This window comes from Accipiter gentilis, chromosome 1 (assembly GCF_929443795.1).
Source record: "Accipiter gentilis chromosome 1, bAccGen1.1, whole genome shotgun sequence".
NCBI lineage: Eukaryota > Metazoa > Chordata > Aves > Accipitriformes > Accipitridae > Astur > Astur gentilis.
Genome location: NC_064880.1, coordinates 21,244,552 through 21,268,114, shown reverse-complemented (window position 1 = coordinate 21,268,114; position 23,563 = coordinate 21,244,552). Strand labels below are relative to the sequence as shown.

The 23,563-nt window shown below is 40.9% G+C and overlaps 1 protein-coding gene across 1 annotated transcript in view; it reads left to right on the top strand.

The window, feature by feature from the left end:
• The first annotated feature begins 11,309 nt into the window (after positions 1-11,309).
• LOC126048349 (uncharacterized) overlaps positions 11,310-23,563 on the top strand; it is a 48,759-nt gene continuing 36,505 nt past the window's right edge. Inside the window, exons 1-2 of the mRNA XM_049823673.1 lie at positions 11,310-11,596; positions 11,627-11,916. Coding sequence (XP_049679630.1) covers positions 11,488-11,596; positions 11,627-11,916 — 399 coding nt within the window. The 5' untranslated portion in view covers positions 11,310-11,487. The remainder of the gene's footprint in view (positions 11,597-11,626; positions 11,917-23,563) is intronic.

Sequence of the window (23,563 nt, the reverse complement as noted above, 5' to 3'; positions counted from 1 at the left end):
CAGATACTGTTCAGGTTCACCATGTTGCTAGTTGGCCAAAAATGTAGAAATCTTTTATTATTGTGCTATTATTAACTGAAGTTTAAAGACTAGAAAGGTCCACTGGAAAAAAAAAAAAAAAAAAAAAAAAAAAGGTATATAATTATCTTGCTGGAAGACTGCTTTAATTAAATTCTCCCAACTGAGACCTGTCCCCATTTTTTAAGTGAAGCATACACTGTAATCAGTTGCATTAACATTCAATTTGCTTCCCAGCAGATGACCACGAAAGTGAATGCATCTCAGTTAAGCTGTGCTTCATGTGGGACAGTTCTTCCTGAAACCAGTAAAACCATCAATTCTCTACTTTCCCAGATGTGTTTAGATGTCAGCTGATAGAGCAAATAGGTGCATTGTAGATGTTCATCAATACTTGGGTGCATACATAAAATTACATTTTTAGGCTCTTTTTAATTGCTTATCTGGTGGAGTGCTACAGTACCAGAATACCAGAGTGTACGTGTAGAGAGAAGCTTCAGTGAATCCTGCTTAATGGTACTTTATCTTTTTACTCACTTGATGAAACCCCAGAGAGTAAGAGAGAGGGACTTGGGTCACTCTGAAACTTTACAAACTCAAGATCTGTGTAAGCAGCAAAGCATTTGTACTGAGGAATGAAGAACTGACAATAGCCCTTTATACTGCAAGGCCTGACATTCATACCTGGGCTGCTAGCTTTACTTTCATCTGCTTTCACATGTAACTAAAATTTTTGAAGTCGAAAGGAAGATTAAGACAAGATAGTGATGGCTGAAATACACGCACCTCAACACATATGCATTTTTGCATTGAATTTTTTGCACATTTACACTCTTGTAGAAGCATCTGAAAGTCACAGTACCTAAAGTAATAGGGGATCAATGAAGTAAGTGTGGAAATAATTCTGTATATTTCTTGGTGATACTACTATCAAGTGTGTTTATAGCTTCTGGGCTATTAGGTGAATATTCCAGGATAGCTCCAAAAAGAGCATTTTTCAGATCTCAGTTTGCAGATATGCCAAACCATCGTGAATACCATTCTGAGCGAAAAAGTTGCAAATTCTCAGCCACCAGTGACTTGGAAAAAGGCATTCTTCCCAACACTATTGCAAGAGATTGCATACAAAAAAACTGTCAAAATGGAAAACAAAGAGTTCTCAAGAATAAGAAACAGTCCACTATTCTGATCATTTTTATACACTACAGCCTAATTCCTCATAGACGAAAAGTTAGATTCCTAACACTTCAGGTGATGAGTTAGAAATGAGCCCAAGCACTACAGGCTGATGTTTACAAGGCAGATCTTTGACAATCCATTTTACTGATGGTGTTCCTGAGCATGACATTGTATATTCCCACTAACAGTAAGGATAAGGGTTTGAAGGAGGAACATCCGCATGCCCATATCAATTAATTATTCTGCTACACAGTCCTTGTGTGACTAAGCAAATTGTTTCATATTTGTGGTTCATTGTCCCATTGGCAAATTGGAAATAATGAGAATTACTCACAATCCTTAACTTGCAAGGATCTAAAATAAGAAAGGAAGCTCCACAGTCTTCCCATGTGCTCAATAGAGAGGTGGTTTTACAAACAATTCACTCTGAAACAGTCTCTGTATATTGGATTTTCAGACTAAATTAATGATGGTTTAAGTATTTCAATGATTCAGGCCCTGGAAATAACTAGATACTATGCAGAAACACCTTCTAGTGTTAATTATGATACATCTTTTAGGACTTAAGAATGATTGCTTGTTGATAATTTTGGAGATCTAGCTAGAGGACACATGTTGGTGGACATCCCATTTTGTAAACATAGCAAAGAATTGTTGGGAACCGAGGAAAGAAATGGAAAATTGAGTTCACACTTACTGTTTCTTAACCACCAGGAAATGGCCTTAGTTCCGAATCAATGGTGCAAAATAAACTCCTCCAAAACTGTTTCTCTGAACATCCATTGGTATAGTAGAAGCATATTTGCCCCAAATTACACTTATGTGAGAGAAGTGCATAGATTTTACCATTCACGAAAGTTAAGTTGGTAGGTGTAAAACCGTATTTTAAAATCCCGTGGAAGTCACAAATTCAAGAAAGCTAAGAATCATTCTGCAAAACAGCCTATGAATTATTTGATTGTACATAAGGATATGCAGTATTGGACTGCTTTCAGCCTCCAGTGTCAGTCTAACCCCACCCTGTCATGATTCAGTGTACCGGCTCATGCATCCGTATGGTGCTTGTGCTAAGGGAGTTTTAGATATGCTTTGCCTAATTGAGATCAGAGTCTGGATTTGCCTAAAGGAAAAGCTTGTAATGCAATGGCTATTAAAGTACAGTTCTTGTTCAACCATCAATCTTTATCCATTTTGAAGGACACCTTATGGATATAAATTATGAGGTCTGTCAAGGGAAGGTTCATAGATAAATGGGTTCAGTCACCGGAATATTACTTTCTACAGGACTGACTGCTGAGTAACATTAAATTGTGGGGACTAAGGAAGTTTATAAAAGTGAGATCATCTCAGTTGCCTCACTCCTGGATCAACAGCAGCATATGCAAAAGCCAAGGTTATGGTGTCACATGGCAGATTCAACAATGTCATTTTGATAATTACAATATACTTACAGATTGACAATGTGATAAAATACAGCACTAGTATAAAACTGACAGGCTTTAGAACTTTAGATTTTTTTCAGGTGTTATGTAGCTGCATCATTAAAAAAACCCACACTTCAAATTAAATAAATATCTTTTCTACCTTTATATTGTCCGATATCTGTACAGTGAGAGCTCCCAGCTTTGTCAGCTCCATCATTTGTGGGATCTCTTGCCTTAAATTCTCATGTTGTAAAGCATGTACTCTGTATTTTTAATTTCTGAAATGCTTGATAAATCTGCTTTGAAATGCACAACATAAGAAATAAGCAACATCTCAATATTTTTTACATAGTTGTCATTTCTACTAATGACCATTATGTTTGATTCTTACCAGCCCAATTTTAAAAGCGTGGGAAACATATTTGTCTTGTCTTTTAACTGTGAGCTAGGTGCTTGTACATATATCTGCTGTTATATGGGTAATAGTTCTGAATGATGAAAGAAACAAGACCCTTAATGCATGATTCTTTTCCCTTTCTCACAGAAAGAGCTTGATATAGTTTCCTTGGATACTATCCAGCATGTATCTCAGACAGTGTTTTTATTTTCAGATTTATTTTTTTTTTTCCAGAAGTGGGTGGTATAGCCTATTATTTGTTAAGAATAATGGGGTGTGTGTTTGTTTTCTGAATTTCTAGCATCTGCTATTCAGAAAGATTGAGGTGTATCTTAAGTCCAACAAGGATAAAATATCTTCATAACAGTAACTATCTCAGCATCTCACTAAAGGGTCATAGATTTGATTTTCCCTAAATATGACTGGACTAACTTAACCCAGATTGTAATGCCAAGGACGAAAATGAAATCTTTACAGAATCAATTCCATCATTACATGTTTATCTAAGAATTTTGCTGACACAAAATTTGTTTCTTTTTTTCTTCAGAATCTTGGGCAAATCATCTTCTACTAGATACATGTGGTATACAAATGGAGGAAAACAAATTGAATAGAAGAAGAGCCAATTTAAAAGAAATTTCTATTTGATAGAGGTAGTTCAATTCAGATTTCATGTATGATTCAAGTACAAGTTTGGCTCAATCTAACAGAGAAATAGCACTTTTTATATTTATTTTACAACCATTTCTAAAAGGAAAGAATGCAATCCATCTAGACAGACTTAGCTTTCTGTTTTTGTTGACACACAGTGTAGCCGAGTACTCCAAAATGAGTGTCTTAGTTCTACTTTGACTCTGGTAATCTCCATCATCATTTTCTTCCTAATAGAAATTTTGTGCCTTACAAACAGATGATTATTGTCCCTGTTCTTTTGCTTTTCCATCATTTCTGTTACTTCTGTTGCTTGTGTTTTTCATCAGACAAGCAGAATAGAATAGAATACAATACAATACAGTACAATACAATACGACTGTTTCAGTTGGAGGGGGCCTACAACGATCATCTAGTCAAACTGCCTGACCACTTCAGGGCTGACCAAAAGTTAAAGCATGTTGTTAAGGGCACTGTCCAAATGCCTCTTAAACACTGACAGGCTTGGGGCATCGATCACCGCTCTAGGAAAACTGTTCCAGTGTTTGATGACCCTATTCTTAAAGTGTAATATAAATTTGCTGATTTGCATACATCTGGATTTCACCCATAATTCCTGCCCCAAAAAGCAAGGCAGGGGTTTGTCCTCTAAAGCTTGAAATGCTAACACAGAGACAATATTCTAATCAAAGGTATCAGATGTGTAGGGAAAGGACATCAGAATTTGTCAAAAAATATTTTACATGACCATTCTTTATGTGTATTTGTATGGTTGTTCTTTGATCTATTCATGTGGTTTGGGCCAGAAGAAGTGCAACCCAAATCCTGTCAGTGGAAAACTGTGCAGAATTTCTGAATAAATATAAAAAATTCATTTTGTAAAATCACCTAAATCAGAAGTCCAGCCAAATTTCTTTTTATGTTTTCCTTACCTGCAGAAATTGGATATTTTTGCAATTCAGTAGTTTCATACTGAAAACAATTTCGATGAAATATTTTCAATCAGATTTACCTTTTTTCCTTTAACATCTGAAACATGCTGATTACCTCTATAAAAAGTGCATAAGCACATGCATATGAGCACTCAGACAGATAGAAGACCGATAGAGATATATGTTCACTCTACTTCAAATTCCTTTTAAAAATTTTATCAGAATTAGGTAAATGAACAGGTACTGCTACTAGTTTTCCCCTACCTTTCACAATCAGTTTTATAGTCTGTTCTTATTTAGTGTGGCCAGGGGTATGGAACTATGTCTCATTCTTTTGTTTCAGGAAATATTGTTTCATCTGTAGTACATTATGTTATTTTCTAAAGGGATACTTTCTTTTGCAAATACCAATTGTTTCTTGTTACAAATCTTTCTTACAAGATTCGTGGATTTCTCTCGCTTTCTTTTTTCTCTCCTACTCTAGATGAGACATTTTGTCCCTGAACTGTGTCCTAATTCCATAAAAACAGGAAAATAAAAAATGTTCATGGCAAGCCCACAATATAATACATGTTTTCAAAATTACATTGAATCGCCCACCTCAAATGACTCAACCAGTGGGTAGCAGCAGAGTCATTTCAAGTGGCTGTTTTCCAAATCAATGATTACTTACCACATTTCACTGTGGGCTGACTTTCTTCTTGTAAAAGGTATATTTTAGAGCCCGGAGACAAAAAGGTAACATCAGTCTCAGTCTTGAATCAGAAGTGCTATTGCATTTGTATCATTAAGCCCTGAATGGCAGTACAGACATAACAAACTTTACTCCCTCCCTGGAAATTCCACCTGTTTGACAGGTGGAAGACCTGGAAATGAAAATAAATGACCTTGTGCATGGAAATATATATTTTGATAATCTCTCTAAAACAATGTGAAAATGGTAGAAAAAGTCAGAAACTCATTGAATCTACTTCAATTGTATATTCTGGGTATTAATATATATTCATATATCCAAATATGCATTGTATTTTTTATCATTTATTTTGGCTGGCAGAAATAGAGAATGGGAAACCTGAGTTTGCTTGCAAAGGGCTTGTATTAGCACATGGCACACTTTTCTAAGTGTTTCCCAGGCTTCTCAGTGTATAAAAACACAGAGGTCTGTTTAATACACCCATCTTTCAGAGGAACAAGTCCATTTTAAGGTGTATCAATATAGTATGGAATAATCTCCCTGGAGCTGCAGAAGGTGCTTTACTTTGATGCCATTAACCATTAGCCATGGAAGTACACTGCTGGTATGACTAATGACAGGTTCTAATCGTTTATAGTAGATGATGTATTCATGTAGGAATTACTTCAAGTGCAGCAACTTGTTGTGTGGCCTCCCCAGGATGCTGCTCAAAGACTTTAGTAATTCTTACATCACAATAATTTTTTTTTTGACAAAATATTTCTGGTGAGAAATACTAGCCTAGCAGGAAAGGCAGCTGTCTGCTGCATTTTCACCAGGGCTAAATTTTAGGCAGGCCACAATTTGGCTGTAAAATTACAGCTCTATATACCTGTGGGTGCAATTATTATCTCTCAGATGATGAGATCTCTCATATGTGAGTGCAATAATGTAACTACATAGTAAAGAAATCTTAATTACAGATGTGCATGTGTACAGAAGGAAAAGTGTTAATTCCAGACTGACCTTTTCAAAAAAATGCCTTCCACTTTTATTCCAATATTGAACTCACCTCTACCAGAGCCAAGTTCCACAAAAAACTACCTGTGATGAACTTTTATTTAAGGGCATTATCGTGTTTGTGGGAGTAAAGGGTTTTTCAGGAAGCATTTCAGTCTGTGATTCCACAGGTTCCTAAATTACCTGAAAAAACAGGAGTGTTAGTGTACTTTCCAGCCTGGTAACTGGGATGTGGTTTTCGTGGAGTCATGAGGCATTAACAGACGCTTTTTTTAGCCTTGGGAGAGAGGAGAAATGGAGAGGACCATATTCATAAGATTCAGTTTTAGGTATATCTGGGTATGATACTGAAAGTGTGGAGAGAAATTTTAAGGTATCTTAAAGTGTTATTTTAAATTAATCAGCTTAAACTCTGATATTATTTTTTTTCTCTGTGAGTGTGTGATTGAAATATTTGTCCGTTTGTGGATATCATAAGCCACAGAGAATGATTCTTTCCATATGTAATCTTTTCTTTTAACTGAATATTGAAATCATTGAGTTGCTAGCACCTGCTCCTAGGATGACTGTAATGACTCTGTAATGTATCCTTCTCTGAACAACTTAAATATGATATAATTTTTTACTTAATTTCTAATGCTGTTTTGACAGGTCACTAGTAAGGCTGCCTGACACACCTGATGATAAGATGATGATTCACTTGCTAATTATTGTTCCAAATATTAATCATTTGTACTGAAATTTTATATTCCAGGTGTCTATTTGAGGACATTTTTTCTTGTATTTTTTTAGTTCAGTTGAAATGCTCTATTCATTTCTGGCAATGAGGTAGAAAAGGTCTTCACTTTTGATGTTATGAAAATACAGTGATCGTTTGTTTGGGAAATTTAAAATCTATATTGGTTTGGAGCAATTTACATTTTCCAGGCAGTGTGCAGAAATCTTTTGCCAGAGATGTTGCTCTTAGTTACGTATTCCATTTTTCTTAAAAAATCAGATTTTACCAGGCCAAGGCTCCTGGCTTATGGAACCAGTGAATTTAGGAAAATGGGAAGGTAGCCCAAAGCACTCCATGGGTGAAGGACCCTGGAGGGGGATGATATAAGGTACAGCATTTGCAGACAGAGAGGCTTTTGCTGAGAAACTGGGGCCAGCACTGTCAGGAGTGGAAGGACACTCAGCCTGTGCCGTGACCTAGACTTTTGCCTTGTTTAGGTAGCGTTAGTCTCCCCTCTTTGGAGCATATTACTTGTGCTAATTTCTGCTTAATGCATGTTCACAGCATGGCTAGAGACTTACCTAATGTCCACAGCTGTCAGTGGAAATACTTAGATCAAGTGGGGCTTGTACAGTGGGCATGTATCACTCTTATATTTTAAAGACATTAATAATATTGTATTGATGATGCAATATGTGCTTTTGCAAATATGGGTTTTAGCTGACATTTTGCAAAAAGTAAAAATCCCACAACATTAGAGAAGCTGTAAATTTATTTTAGTTTGAAGGGAATGTATGAATTCAGTAATGTTAATTAAAGGATATGTATTAACAGATTTTAACATTCTTAATATGCTTTGAGGATTGATTAATAAGGGTAATACTTAGCTGGCACAATGGAATCATTTTCAACATCATTACCTTGTCCCTTGAACAAGTCAAGCTTAAACCCTTGGGACTTAGCAACACTTTGTAAAACAAACATTACCAAACACATCTGACTTTCTGAAGGTCAAAACTTCTAATAATCAAAGCATTTGAATGTGCTAAATTGGGAAGTGATGGAAACCAAAAGGAGTGGCTTGAGGAGATGAGGATTAGAACTGTTTGAAGGAGTTAACGGAATGTTCTTCAGCCTAGAAAGATTGCATAGAAACAATGTTAAGCCTAGATATATGATGGAAGATTGACATGGCAGCACAGGAGTCATAACAGCTGGCAAATTAGATACTAGGTAAAGTCACTATAGCTATTGATGAAGCTACTTATTTATCAGCTCTTTACATAAATTAAGGAAGGAGAAAATGAGAATATAACATATATAATATAAATAATAATGCATGTAATATATACAGATAACATATAAAAATAGACATTGAGAGGGAGTTGCAAGGCAACTAAGAGACAATCTGTGTGGTTTGATGCCATAAAATTGTTACATGTACATCCCACAGACACCTTAATACATGTACTGCTAGAACAAAATGAGAGCAGCAATTTCCAGTTGTCTCCCCAAAGACATCAAAACCAAGCAAGTTTGTGTTTTCTGTAAAATAAGCTTGGTAAACTTTCATACAGGAACTTCATACAAGAATATTCCCTGAGATCTGACCCCTAGGAGGGTTTAGCCTTGCAGACAAGCATCTTCAGTTTGGCCACAGTGAAACCCAAGGTGGAGCTGAGTTTCTCCATGGCCTTTCAGGACTGAGGTGCTTCTACAGATATTCAGGTGCAGACTGATATCCAGACAGGTATCTTTAATACTGAAAACTGAAGATGAGGTGTGGTTCACTTCACAGCCAGCCCAGCAAGGCTTACAGCTTTGGACTTGAGTCCCAAATGTTGTGTTTGATTTTGTTTTGGTTTTTGTGTGGTTTTTTTTTAACTGAACCTCAGTACATAACTGTTGTAACATTTAGATATCTAAATCAGTTTCAACATTGTCTGTCTACATGTTCGTGAAGACAATCCCTATAAAGCACAGTCCTATATCATGACTTCATTTAAAAGATGCTCTTACAATCATAGCATTCTCAAAGCAGCAAAGTAACTGCAAGAAAACCACAGAACTGCTTGGGCTCATGCAGATCAAAAGCATATGGCCTCTCCACGGAAAGGACATAACATCAAGTTTATTATAAACAGGTCTTTGACAGCTCTTGCAATATTACCCCTTTGCCTGGTTACAGTATAGGAAGACAAGGACTAGCCAGGCCACGACTGAAGCAAGGGTTATTTTTTTCAAGTGCACGTGCTTAGTCTTGATAGATGGGATTACGAGTCCCAGCTGAAAATTAATCAGGTGACTGCCTGAGATGTACCTAATTGCTACAAAGGCTGAAAGAGCCCTAGCCAAGAAAGTGAATTGCAGAAATTAAGTTGTCTCTTGTAACATAGGTACTCAGGAAGAACTGCTCTGAGTAGGAAAGTCTTTGGTTTAGGAAGGGTATCTTTTGATAGACTGGAAAATATATAGATCTGTTCCATTTGGGGGCTTAGGCCTAAGAAAGGGGAAATGAGGTTTGGAAAAAATTCCAGGCTTTTATTTTCCTCTTTTCCTTTTTCTCTCCTTCCCTTTTTTAATGTTTCCTAAGCTGAGATCAGCTTTCTAAGGTCAGATTTCACTAGCTTATAGGGTAGATCTTTTTTTTATTTTATTTTTTAAAGGCTTTGAAGTGAATCCTTTCAACCAGGATAGGCTCATCTCGCCTCTGTGGAATATGCTGCATTCTTCTGCTTTATTGTTACCTGTGTCACTTTTCTGAAAAGAGTAATTCAACAGATTAAATAAAAGCAAAAAAAGTTAGTGTTTTACCACTGGTAGAAAGAGAGAGTTTGCAAAATAAGCCAGCAGGTGGGTAAAGAATACCATGAAAAAAAGGATTCCCAAACTGACATAATAAATAAAGGTTTATATAAATATTATATAAAAGCGGAAAATAGAGTTATTCAAATGTAGCTTAGTTTCAATTTATTACATGAAAGCTGTGCTAAAGAAACAGCTTGAATTCTTTCATACTTACCCAAACTCCTGGTTTTCGCATTTAAATAGTTGGTAAAATGACTTGCAAGCAAGTTGTCGCCCGTAATGAGACCTTCCTTGGAAATGAGGGAAGAGGGAGCTTTTGAGAATCCAGAGAACTAATAACATCCTTTTTGAGGCTGCATCATCCCCAGTACAGTGTATCTTACCTCAAAAAATGTCAGAAGGTTCAGTTTTTCAGTGTGGTTATCTAGCACTGTCCTGGGTTCAGCTGGGATAGAGTTAATTTTTACAGGAACCTGGGAGGTGGGGGCATAGCCGGGGCAGCTGACCTGGACTAGCCAAGGAGCTATTCCATACCAAGTGCCATCATGCTCAGTATATAAATGGGGAGCGGGCCGGGGGGTGGTCTCTGTTTTCGGTGGGGGAAGTGGCGGAGCGTCGGGTCCCGGGTGGTGAGCATCACTCTTTTTGTATACTTTTTCATTAGTGCCGTTGTTGTAATCTCTTTGTGTTTGTCCCAGTAAACTGCCTTTATCTCAACCCTCGAGGTTCCAGTTTCTTTTTTTTTTCCTTTTCTCTCCTCCGTCTCCCCCCCATCCCACCGGAGGGGGGCGGAGGAGTGAGCGAGCGGCTGCGTGGTCCTTTGTTACCGGCCGGGCTGAAACCACGACAGTCCTTTTTTGGCCCCCAACGTGGGGCAGAAGGGTTGAGATAACGACAGATCTCGCCCGAGCGTGTTGAAACAAATTTGCCAAACGCATTTCTTAGATAAATAGGTGTTAGACACAATGTTGTTTCATTTGTTTACATGGTGGCGTTTTGTAAGCTCTTATATGCTCTATGTATTGCCTGTAGTTGCGTATCTCATCTCTGGGAGAGTGATTGGGATTATCATTTTGCTGTACTGGGCAATGTCGACTTATGAAATGATTACATCACTGGTCATGAGGTTAAGCTGGTATCTGTATGAGGCAGTGATAACATTTCCATACTTTGGGCACCTTCTGTCGGATTTTATTGGTAATTACACCCAATCCGTGAGGAAATTAGGGGGGGATACCTCCCCCCGTCCGTTCACCTCCCTCTTCTCCTTCCGACTAATTACAACAGCTTTTGAGAATTTTGAATATTCTTGGGATGCGCTAGTCAGTGTGCTGTTAGTGCTATGCCTCCTGAATATGTTTCAGGTCTTGTTTAGGGCTACAAAAAGGCTCTTTAAGAGTACCACTCAGAGATCTCCCCCAAAGCTGGAGACTCAGGGGTGGCACGGCATGTGGGAGGATGTGGGCAGGTATCTAGAGAACTTCTCACCGCCAGTGCCTTGGAAGTTCACTCCCGAACAACTACAGAACCCTCATGAAGTGATAGAATATTTGAAAGAAAAATGCTGTGGCTATCCCAGAGACACACAACTCACTACATTGTGCTGGGCCCTGGCCAGTATCTACCAAACACTGCTTGATACTAGGCAGCACCCTCAGGGGGAAAAGATGGAAAACAGAACAACAGGCACCGTGGCTACCCCAACCCCAACAACAGACACCGTGGCTGCCCCTACCCCGACAACAGGCACCGTGGCTGCCCCTACCCCGACAACAGGTACCGTGACTACCCCTAACCCGGTGACAGACACTTCAGCTAAACCAGAGAACCAACCTGTGCCAGTATCAGTCGCCCCTGTACAGAAAAAGAAACACACAAAGAAATCAGTTCGCTTAGTGAGAGATGAAGATGAACCAGGGTCATCGCGAGAACAGGAGGTAGAGGCAGAACCTGAAATAATTACCCGATCTCTATCCATGAGTGAGTTGCGTGACATGCGAAAAGATTTTAGCCGCCACCCAGGTGAGCACATTGTTACCTGGCTGCTCCGATGCTGGGATAGTGGAGCTAGTAGTGTGGAATTAGAGGGTAAGGAAGCCAAGCAGTTGGGATCTCTGTCTAGGGAAGGGGACATCGACAAGGCGAATGGGAGAAAAACACAAGTCCTCAGCCTCTGGAGGCGACTTCTGTTAGGTGTAAAGGAAAGATACCCCTTCAGGGATGAAGTTACATGTCACCAAGGCAAGTGGACCACCATGGAGAGAGGTATCCAGTACCTGAGAGAATTAGCCGTGCTGGAGGTGATTTATAATGATCCAGAAAATGCGCAGTCACCCACAGATCCAGATGAAGTCCAATGCACACAACCCATGTGGCGGAAGTTTCTATGAAGTGCACCACCAACCTATGCCAACTCATTGGCAGTAATGTCCTGGAGAGAAGGCTATGGACAAACGGTGGATGAATTGGCTGTCCAACTCCGGCAATACGAAGGAAGTCTCTCTTCCTCCCTATGGGCCTGTGTCTCAGCTGTAGAGGACTTGTCCCGAGAGTTCCAGCAATTCAAAGTGGATCTGTCCTCCTCCTCACCTGTACAGGCCTGCATCGCAGTTATTGGGAATAAGCGTTCCTCTGCCCAAGAGACAGGAGAGAGAAAGTACACTCGACAGGCTAAACTGTGGTTTTACCTGCGTGACCATGGAGAGGACATGAGGAAGTGGGATGGAAAACCTACCTCAGTCTTGGATGCACGGGTACAGGAGTTGTGAGAAAAAGGAACCAGAAAAGAGAATTCTTCTTGGAAAACTGCTGCTCCAGTTTCCCGTGAGCAGTCCCCCAGACACAGTAGATGCTCTGATCTCATTTCTGATCCCCTTGAAGGGACTTCTGATTCACATGTGCAGAAAGTGAGTAATGGATATTCTAACCAGGATTAGAGGGGCCCTGCCTCCAGCCAGGTGGAGGAGAGGGACAACCGAGTCTACTGGACAGTGTGGATTCGATGGCCTGGCACATCAGACCCACAGGAATATAAGGCTCTAGTGGACACTGGTGCACAATGTACCCTAATGCCATCAAGTTATAAAGGGGCAGAACCCATCTGTATCTCTGGTGTGACAGGGGGATCCCAAGAGCTAACCGTATTGGAAGCTGAAATGAGTCTAACCGGGAATGAGTGGCATAAACACCCCATTGCGACTGGCCCAGAGGCCCCGTGCATCCTTGGTACAGATTAACTCAGGAGGGGGTATTTCAAGGACCCAAAGGGGTACCGGTGGGCCTTTGGTGTAGCTGCATTGGAGACGGAGGAGATTGAACAGCTGTCTACCCTGCCGGGTCTCTCCCAAGACCCTTCGGTTGTGGGGTTGCTGAAGGTTGAAGAACAACAGGTGCCAATTGCTACCACGACGGTGCACCGGCGACAATATTGCACCAACCGAGACTCCCTGATCCCCATCCATAAGCTGATTTGCCAATTGGAGAACCAAGGAGTGATCAGCAAGACTCACTCACCCTTTAATAGTCCCATATGGCCCGTGCAGAAATCTAATGGGGAATGGCGACTAACAGTAGATTATCGTAGGCTGAATGAAGTCACGCCACCCCTGAGCGCTGCTGTGCCAGATATGTTAGAGCTTCAATATGAACTGGAATCAAAGGCAGCTAAGTGGTATGCTACAATTGACATTGCTAATGCATTTTTCTCCATTCCTTTGGCAGCGGAGTGCAGGCCTCAGTTTGCTTTCACTTGGAGGGGCGTCCAGTACACCTGGAATCGACTGCCCCAGGGGTGGAAACACAGCCCCACCATTTGTCATGGACTGATCCAGGCTGCACTAGAAAAAGGTGAAGCTCCAGAGCACCTGCAATATATTGATGACATCATCGTATGGGGCAACACGGCAGGAGAAGTTTTTGAGAAAGGGAAGAAAATAATCCAAATCCTTTTGAAGGCTGGTTTTGCCATAAAAGAAAGTAAGGTCAAGGGACATGCGCAGGAGATCCAGTTCTTAGGAGTAAAATGGCAAGATGGGCATCGTCAGATCCCTGTGGACGTCACCAACAAAATAGCAGCTATGTCCTCACCGACTAATAAAAAGGAAACACAGGCTGTCTTAGGTGTTGTGGGTTTTTGGAGAATGCATATTCCAAATTACAGTCAAATTGTAAGCCCTCTCTACCAAGTTACTTGGAAGAAGAACAATTTTAAATGGGGGCCTGAGCAACAACAAGCCTTTGAACAGATTAAGCAGGAGATTGTTCACGCAGTAGCTCTTGGGCCAGTCCGAGCAGGGCAAGATGTTAAAAATGTGCTCTATACTGCAGCCGGGGAGAATGGCCCTACCTGGAGCCTCTGGCAGAAAGCACCTGGGGAGACCCGAGGCCGGCCCCGGGGGTTTTGGAGTCGGGGATATCGAGGATCCGAGACTCGCTATACTCCAACTGAAAAAGAGATCTTGGCAGCATATGAAGGAGTTCGAGCCGCCTCAGAAGTAGTTGGTACTAAAACACAGCTCTTCTTAGCACCCCGACTGCCAGTGCTGGGCTGGATGTTCAAAGGGAAAGTTTCCTCTACGCATCACGTGACTGACGCCACGTGGAGTAAGTGGATCGCACTGATCACACAATGAGCTCACATAGGAAACCCCAGTTGCCCAGGAATGTTAGAAGTGATCACGGACTGGCCAGAAGACAAAGATTTTGGAATGTCGTCAGAGGAAGAGGTGACACGGGCTGAAGAGGCCCCGCTGTATAATAAACTGCCAGAAAATGAGAGGCAATATGCCCTGTTCACTGATGGGTCCTGTCGCATTGTGGGAAAACATCGAAGGTGGAAGGCTGCTGTATGGAGTCCTACACGACTAGTCGCAGAAACTGCTGAAGGAGAAGGTGAATTGAATCAGTTTGCAGAGATGAAAGCCATCCAGCTAGCGTTAGACATTGCTGAAAGAGAAAAGTGGCCAGTGCTCTATCTCTATACTGACTCATGGATGGTGGCAAATGCCCTATGGGGGTGGCTACAACAATGGAAGAAGGGCAATTGGCAGCGCAGAGGTAAACCCATCTGGGCTGCCGCACTGTGGCAAGATATCGCTGTTTGGATAGAGAAGCTAGTGGTAAAAGTACGTCACGTAGATGCTCATGTACCCAAGAGTTGAGCCACTGAAGAACATCAAAACAACCAGCAGGCAGATCAGGCCACCAAGATTGAAGTGTCTCAGGTGGACCTGGACTGGCAACGTAGGGGTGAGCTATTTATGGCTCAGTGGGCCCACAATACCTCAGGCCATCAGGGAAGAGATGCAACATATAGATGGGCTCAAGATCGAGGGGTGGACTTGACCATGGACACTATCGCACAGGTCATCCATGAATGTGAAACGTGCTGCAATTAAGCAAGCCAAGCGGCAAAACCCCCTGTCACATGGAGGGCTATGGCTGAAATATAAACAGTGGGAGGCCTGGCAGATTGACTATATCACACTCCCACGAACACGCCAAGGCAAGTGCCATGTGCTTACAATGGTGGAAACAACCACTGGATGGCTGGAAACATACCCTGTGTCCCATGCCACTGCCCAGAACACTATCCTGGGCCTTGAAGAGAAAATTTTATGGCAACACGGCACCCCAGAAAGAATCGAGTCGGACAACGGGACTCACTTCCGAAACAACCTTGTAGACACCTGGGCCAAAGAACATGGCATCGAGTGGGTGTATCACATCCCTTATCACACACCGGCCTCCGGAAAAATTGAATGATACAATGGACTGCTGAAAATTACATTCAGAGCGATGGGGGGTGGAACTTTCAAGCATTGGGATACACATTTAACAAAAGCCACCTGGTTAGTTAATACTAGAAGATCCGCCAATCGGGCTGGCCCTGCCCAACCAAGAGTTCCACATACTGTAGAAGGGGATAAAGTCCCTGTAGTGCGCATGAGGAGTATGTTAGGAAAGACAGTCTGGGTTAGTCCTCCCTCAAGCAGAGGCAAACCCATTCAAGGGGTTGGTTTTGCTCAAGGACCTGGGTACACCTGGTAGGTGATGCAGAAGGATGGGGAAGTTCGATGTGTACCTCAGGGAGATGTGATTTGGGGAGAGAATAGCCAGTGAATTGTGCTATATGATATTTAACTGCTAAATAACCTGCCAGTGCATGTCATTGTATCTATAGTGTCTATATGCCATATCAAGGGTATTATTGTGAGAATTATCCAAATGACTACAGGATGGACTTTTGAAACTGAGCCAAGTACAACAGCGATAGAACTTGAACTGGCACCCACCAATTTCCTCAAGATCAACATCTTCGACCTGCAGACCAAGGGCATGAGTTGCACCAAATGTACTAGCCACAAGTTCCAGAGGCAGCACACAACAACCCAACATCTCACACCATCTCTCTCTTATCCTGAAGAACTGTTACAACAGATAGAGCCCCAAAATCGATGGACACATTAGAGGGATAGCCCATAGGCTAAAGGAACACCATGTGTGTGTGTGTGCGAGGTCGGGGGGTGGAGTCCATATACTTATATATAAGACAAAGAAAGTAGTAGTGGTTGATTGGGAAAAAATGTAAGATCTAGGCATGATGTAGATGGTATAGAATAAGGGGTGGATAATGTCCTGGGTTCAGCTGGGATAGAGTTAATTTTTACAAGAACCTGGGAGGTGGGGGCATAGCCGGGGCAGCTGACCTGGACTAGCCAAGGAGCTATTCCATACCATATGACATCATGCTCAGTATATAAATGGGGAGTGGGCCGGGGGGTGGTCTCTGTTTTCGGTGGGGGAAGTGGCGGAGCGTCGGGTCCCGGGTGGTGAGCAGTTGCACTGTGCATCACTCTTTTTGTATACTTTTTCATTAGTGCCGTTGTTGTTGTTATAATTTCTTTGTGTTTGTCCCAGTAAACTGCCTTTATCTCAACCCTCGAGGTTCCAGTTTCTTTTTCTTTTTTTTCTCTCCTCCGTCTCCTCCCCACCCCACCGGAGGGGGGCGGAGGAGTGAGCGAGCGGCTGCGTGGTCCTTTGTTACCGGCCGGGCTGAAACCCCGACAAGCACTTTGAGAACTTGGTTCTGGCAAACCAATAGCTATGGCTAAATTCAAAATCAGACATCAGGCTGCATCAGTGAAAGATCCATTGTCCTGAATGTGGCATTGGCCCAAGTATTACAATAATGAAAGTTTACAAAGGATTTTTCCTTTTTTTTTAATTGTAGGAAAGGTTCTGTTATCTTAACTCTTACATAGTATTCTGCCTGTCAACTGGTATATATAATAATATTTAAAAATATTTTTGTTCTTTAACACTTCTGTGAATGAGCTGTCAGCCATTGGATACTTATAAGTCTCATATGTCCTGCCTGCTCTCGCTGTGTACCTACATAAGGGTTGATGTATCTGCATAGTATCTTATTTAAGCGTATCCTGCTACCTTAGCTGTATTAAAGCTGGTGCATCTGTGTATTGTAAAGTTCTCTTGTTTTAGATAATCACAGTGGGCCTATTACACTTACTGTTGTAGAAACTGCATCTGGAACTCGGCCAGGTTATCCTAAAAATCAACCATCCCTGACAATTAAAAAAGGTGGCATAGCAATGACAAAATGGAGTAAAATGAAATGGCCCTTGAGGTGTCACCCAGCAGTCTGCTAACTGGGCAGTCTCAAGAACAGGAAGGCTGAAAAACAGCCTGGCGTCTTTCTGAAGCTATTTTAATGTCTCTGATTTATAGATCTGTTATTTTGTTTAGAGGATGAGAAAGAATAGCAAGGTAAACATGATGGAGAGGGCATCCACTTAAGGCTAAGGTCAATTACTCAAGGGAATAAATGTGCGTAATTGTACACCTGATAACTAACAATATAAATAGACTGTTGATTTATATCATGAGTCTTAAACTGCAACCCTTTTATCCAAACAATTATAATAATAGGAGGTTGATTATTTGTATTTGTTCCAAGTACTTGTGATGATCATCTTTGCAAAGATACAGGAGAAAAATAGAGTAGTGTTCTCTTTGGCAGATATCCTTTCTCATTAGATGATAACTGGCATTGTGGATAAACCTTTTATAGGTTAGGGCAGACAAACACTTTAATTATGCTCAGGAAGATTTTAATTCCCAGATGCCTAGATCAGAGAATCTTCTGGCATCTCAAGTCGTTGAATAAAAAGCATCTATCTGTCTTGCTAGTTCAATGACTTTTCATTAGCAATGATGTTTTGCCTCTCTTCTCTATTCTTAGCACAACTACAGTAATTAAGAGGCAATTTTTAAAATTCTGTGTTGGAACTCGTCTTGATTCAGAGTTAGCTGAGCTCAGGAAACTGATGTCTGTCAGGCAAATTGGAGGCCCAGTACTCATGTTCCAGGCCCAAATCATCACTACTAAATGGTATCAGCATCCCCAAGCAGCACAAGTCCAATCCTGGAAATAGCTGCTTCAACAGACAGGATTATTCGTTGCATGTGTCAGTTGCTGTGGGGTGTTTGGGGTGTGGGGGGGCGTGAGGGCTTGGCAAGAGGGTGTTGCCAGGGAATAGGGACTGCATGAAACTAAGGTGGTTTTCAAAACTAAGTGCGGTCAGACATTTTTCATCTTCCAGAGAAGGTGCATATTTATTTCCTCCACCCAGACTTTTTCATGTCTCTTGGCTGCCTCTAAGTCTGAATCAAGGTCCAAATCTGAAAACTCTCATGTATTTGAGTAACCTTATGGATACACTACACAAAAACATTAAAAAATAACTTAAGATTGTTCGTAGATAATCATACTTTATTTATAGTTAAACCTTGTCTAAATTAATTATCCATTTCTGTTTCATTGTAAGTATCTATTATCTTTTGCTGATAAATACAGGCATACATTTTACTGTTCTCTAATTTTCCTGTTACGCCACTGACTAGTCTGCCTGAATTTTGTATAGTTTTCTGCACTCTCCTCTTTTCTGATTTTGGCTAACGTGAGCTGTAATTCTGAGTTCTGTACACAAGTCTCAGCCTGGGTTTTTCTTTTCTTCTCCAGAACTGAAGAACTTTTCAGTAGTTATTAGTTAAGCCAATAACACAGTAACAAAACCTAGTTAAGCTTCATAATGTGGTTCAGCTTTATCAAAACAGTGCTGTGACCTCAATAAAATCATTGTATCCAGACTTTTCAAGACACTGTAAAGGAAATAAGTTTTTCTGCAATAAGTATTTACTTTGGCAACTAATCCTCTGAATTCTGCAAAAGTACCTACAAAAATCTGAATTTGGGGATATTGTTTCAAGTGTAAAAAAATCATTGACAGATGTGGAAGTATTTACAGAGTTCAGTCCAAAAGTATCTTGTTGTTCTGGTTTTGACTGGGATAGTTAATTTTCTGAAGGGACCATGACCCAAAAAGGACTGCCGTGGTTTAACCCCAGCCAGCAACTAAGCCCCACACAGCCGCTCACTCATTCCCCCCCAGCAGGATGAAGGAGAGAATCAGAAGGGTAAAAGTGAGAAAACTTGTAGGTTGAGATAAAGACAGTTTAACAGGTAAAGCAAAAGCCACGTGCGCAAGCAAAGCAAAGCAAGGAATTCCTTCACCACTTCCCATGGGCAGGCAGGTGTTCAGCCATCTCCAGGAAAGCAGGGCTCCATCATGCGTAATGGTTACTTGGGAAGACAAACACCAACACTCAGAATGTCCCCACACTTCCTTCTTCTTCCCCCAGCTTTATATGTTGAGCGTGACGTCATATGGCCTGGAATACCCCTCTGGTCAGTTGGGGTCAGCTGTCCCAGCCGGGTCCCCTCCCAACTTTTGTGCCCCCCCGGCCTCCTCGCTGGTGGGGTGGGGTGAGAAGCAGAAGAGGCCTTGGCTCTGTGTGAGCACTGCTCAGCCGTAACTAAAACACCCCTGTGTTATCAACACTGTTTTCAGCACAAATCCAAAACACAGCCCCAGACTACCTACTATGAAGAAAATTAACTCTTCCCCAGCCAAAACCAGCATGCTTGCTAATTAGCAAACCTTTCCTAATTTTCTTACCCTTAGTAATCACAGATGTGTTATTCCTGCTAGGTCAAATGTTTAACACCATAGGAAAGTACAGCAAGGAATTGCCACGTTCTTCCTTCTACTTTTCCTTTCAATAGCTGCCACACATTCAGCTCTCTTCTTTTTACCCAGTGTCCCCTCTTTATGGAGCTGATGACCAGCCGGGCACAAGCATGTATGGTTTTTTTCCATTGGGTTCCCCTTACTTTCTACCCTCCTGAAACCCTGTAAATTACTATGGAATTTCTTACTGGTCACTAAATACCTAGGTGAGATGCGTCCTACAGGACGCATCATTCAGTGGGAGATCATGCTAGAACATTGTTTGAGGACTTCTTTTCAGGACAGAAAAAAAATTGTTTGCTTTTCTTGGAAGGAACTTTTAACTTGAGAAGAGGGGAAATATTCTGCCCTCCCAAAGAGGAGTAGTGCTGTTATGTGGCAGTTATATTCTGACCTTTTAAAGTGTGTCTCCAGTCTCATATCTAAAGTCCTGCTCAAGACATAGGAACATTATTTACACTTGATCTATTGAACAAGTTTGTGGTTTGAATGTGTATAGCTTTGTGAATTACTACATTACTTTTAGTGAAATGTGGGTTTGGACCAGATTTTTCAAAGGGCTCTAATTTAATATTAACCATTGTAAGATTTATAAGATTTAGTCATGCATTTGAATGTGAGAGCAAATTAGACAGATAAGTGGGTAAATAATGTCATTTTAATGCCATTTAATTCAAGTACAAAATTGTGGTTGTGAAAGTGTGAGCCATGTTGAGTCCTGTTTATACACTTTGAAAATCAAAAGCCTTTTATATCCCATTGTTAAACATGCGTTTTATATGTTCAGCAGGTATGTATTCTAATACAAGCAAGAGGTCATAATTTCTGAAAAGACTGTGGATGTTATTTTAATAGCAGATTAGCACATTAATACATGTTAAAAGGCTATCCCTTGCTTCAGCAAATCATGCTCAGCTATAAAGATAAAACACATTTTCAGGGGTCTCCTTTAACTCAATTTGGTATGAACGGCATCAAACTCCACCTTGCCCGTAATGCTTTACGTTCCTAGGTGTGAGAGCATCCCCATGTTCATTAAAGCATTGGATTATGTCTAGTGATGAAGGGCTGAGGATAGCTCCAGGATGGTGCTACCCAGAGGGTGAATATAAACAGCATTATTACAAATTCAGAAATAGCTGTTAATGACCTCCACCCCCTAAGGAAAGGGAATTACTTGCATACTTTGCACCTTTTTTCCATACGATCCTCAACACAAGAGTAAAAGATGTTGTCATTTCTCAGTTTCAGAAGCATTACTAAATGAAACTTCATATCCACTTCTTGTCTTGCAGCCACAACTGACGTGTGGCTTTGGCAAAGTCCCGCATATTTCTCGCTCACCCCGTTCATTCCTCATGAAGAATCTGGCACGTGTCAGGAGCACAGCTCAAAGCCTGTGGCTGCAGGGTGGTGGCAGGTCAAAGAGTTGAAGTACAGTAATGCAAACTAGCGGGCTGCTAGATCTGCTTGCTGAAATTCCTACCCAGAACACAAAGAGGTAGGGAAGGGTTACAGTTTGCAGCCTGTGAATGGGATAGTGTTAAACTAGCACTTTGTAAGTTGCTGAAGATAGAAAACACTTGTGTCTCTCATTCCTTCTGAGGGTATCTCCTGGGATGTGTGAGTCAGCTTCTCTCAGCTGAGTGATTCCTAAGCCCATGCTTACCCTGCTGAAGAAGTATTTGGGGGAAAAAGTAAGGAACATGTTGCTTAGCCTCCAGAGAGAAAAATCAAGGAAAGGATCTCTGCTGTGTAGTTCACTGACACACTAGGTTTGGTTTCAGGGTGGCTAAACAATGACAAAGAAGAATGAGAGAGAACTGAGACTGATTTTCCTATATTTTATACCCAAGCAACATAGTTTTAAAACGGTGGTGGGTGAATAAGATATGGATGACAAAAGTGTTTGTCCTGGTTTCAGCTGGGATAGAGTTAACTGTCTTCCTAGTAGCTGGTACAGTGCTGTGTTTTGAGTTCAGTAGGAGAAGAATGTTGATAACACACGGATGTTTTCAGTTCTTGCTAAGTAGTGTTTAGACTAATGTGAAGGATTTTTCAGCTTCTCGTGCCCAGCCAGGGCACAAGAAGTTGGCACAGGACACAGCCAGGGCAGCTGACCCAAACTGGCCAACAGGGTATTCCATGCCATGGGACGTCACATCTAGTATAGGAACTGGGAAGGGGGAAGAGGTAATCGCCACTCGGGGACTGGCGGGGTGTCGGTCGGCGGGTGGTGAGCAATTGCCCTGCGCATCATTTGTACATTCCATTCCTTTTATTACTACTGCTGCCATTTTATTAGTGTTATCATTATCATTATTAGTTTCTTCTTTTCTGTTCTATTAAACCGTTCTTATCTCAACCCGTGAGTTTTACTTCTTTTTCACGATTTTCTCCCCCATCCCACTGGATGGGAGGGGTGAGTGAGCGGCTGCGTGGTGCTTCGTTGCTGGCTGGGGTTAAACCACAACAGTGTTGCTTACCATTCTTGTGGATTACCTTAGACTAAGAAGTTTGGTTCTGTAATCAAAATACAAGTTGTAATCAAAGTCACCGTTGAATTGAAAAATCGCTTCAGATTTCCAGTTGTGCCACAGTTATTTTCAACAAGGAGAAAAAACTTGGTCTTTTGAAGAAGGCTTTGAGGTGAAGTCAATGGAATCAATTTATTTTAGCTGAGTCAGAATCATGGAATTAATCTCAGTATGTGATTTTAGGAGCAATTCTTCTTTTCCAGGCTCTCCATAGTGCTTTATATTATGAAATATTTGGATAGAAATTCTCAGGCTGACTCTGCACACAATATTTGAGGTAATATTACCAATTATTATTTCTTTCTTGAGAGCAACCATGAGGCAGTGCAGAAAACAGAGATGTTCCATGTTCTGTTTTGAAATCAGAAGTTTTCTCAGTACTGAAAAAGATGGGTTTAAAGGGTCTCACTTAAAGGCACCTTAAAAGGGCCTTACTTCTAAATCAGCATTATTGGTGGGATGAATAAAAATAGTTGGACATTTATCTTAGAACAGCTATAATTCAGTTATAACTTCAGAGCTGTTATTTCATGTCATGTGAGGCTGCCTGGAGTCTCTCACTCACAATTAATAATGTGTACAATACTATCAGCACAGAAAAATGGATGTAGAGCAAAAAACATGAGTTGAAATTTAGTTTTTCTCCAAAAAGTAATAATGCTATAAATGTTTTCTTTGGGAAGGAAAAAATTAATCAGTTCTACTTTCAAGTTAGAGTTGTTCATTATTTGTTTCATACTTGCATAGCATTTCTGGTTTTTCTGAGTACATTAGGAAGCTGGAGTATAGAAATGTAGAGGTACTGTGAAGATCTGAGGATAATTTTGCCCTTAGCTTGACGGTGCTGACCCATTCTTCAAGCAGAGTCCACTGTTAAAATCTCTTATTTATGCAGTTAATACAGTTCAACATTATTATGTGATGCTGTTGACCTGAGTGCAGCCAACAGCTGTAACCAGGCTGAGAGAACTTGTATAAATGTGCATTGAGTAATGGGAAGCATGCCTTAAGCCTGTGCCTTCACAAATTCTATGAATTTTCAATGTGCTAAGTGTAGTATAATTTATTTGTTCACAGACCAAGGCAAAGCATTGGAA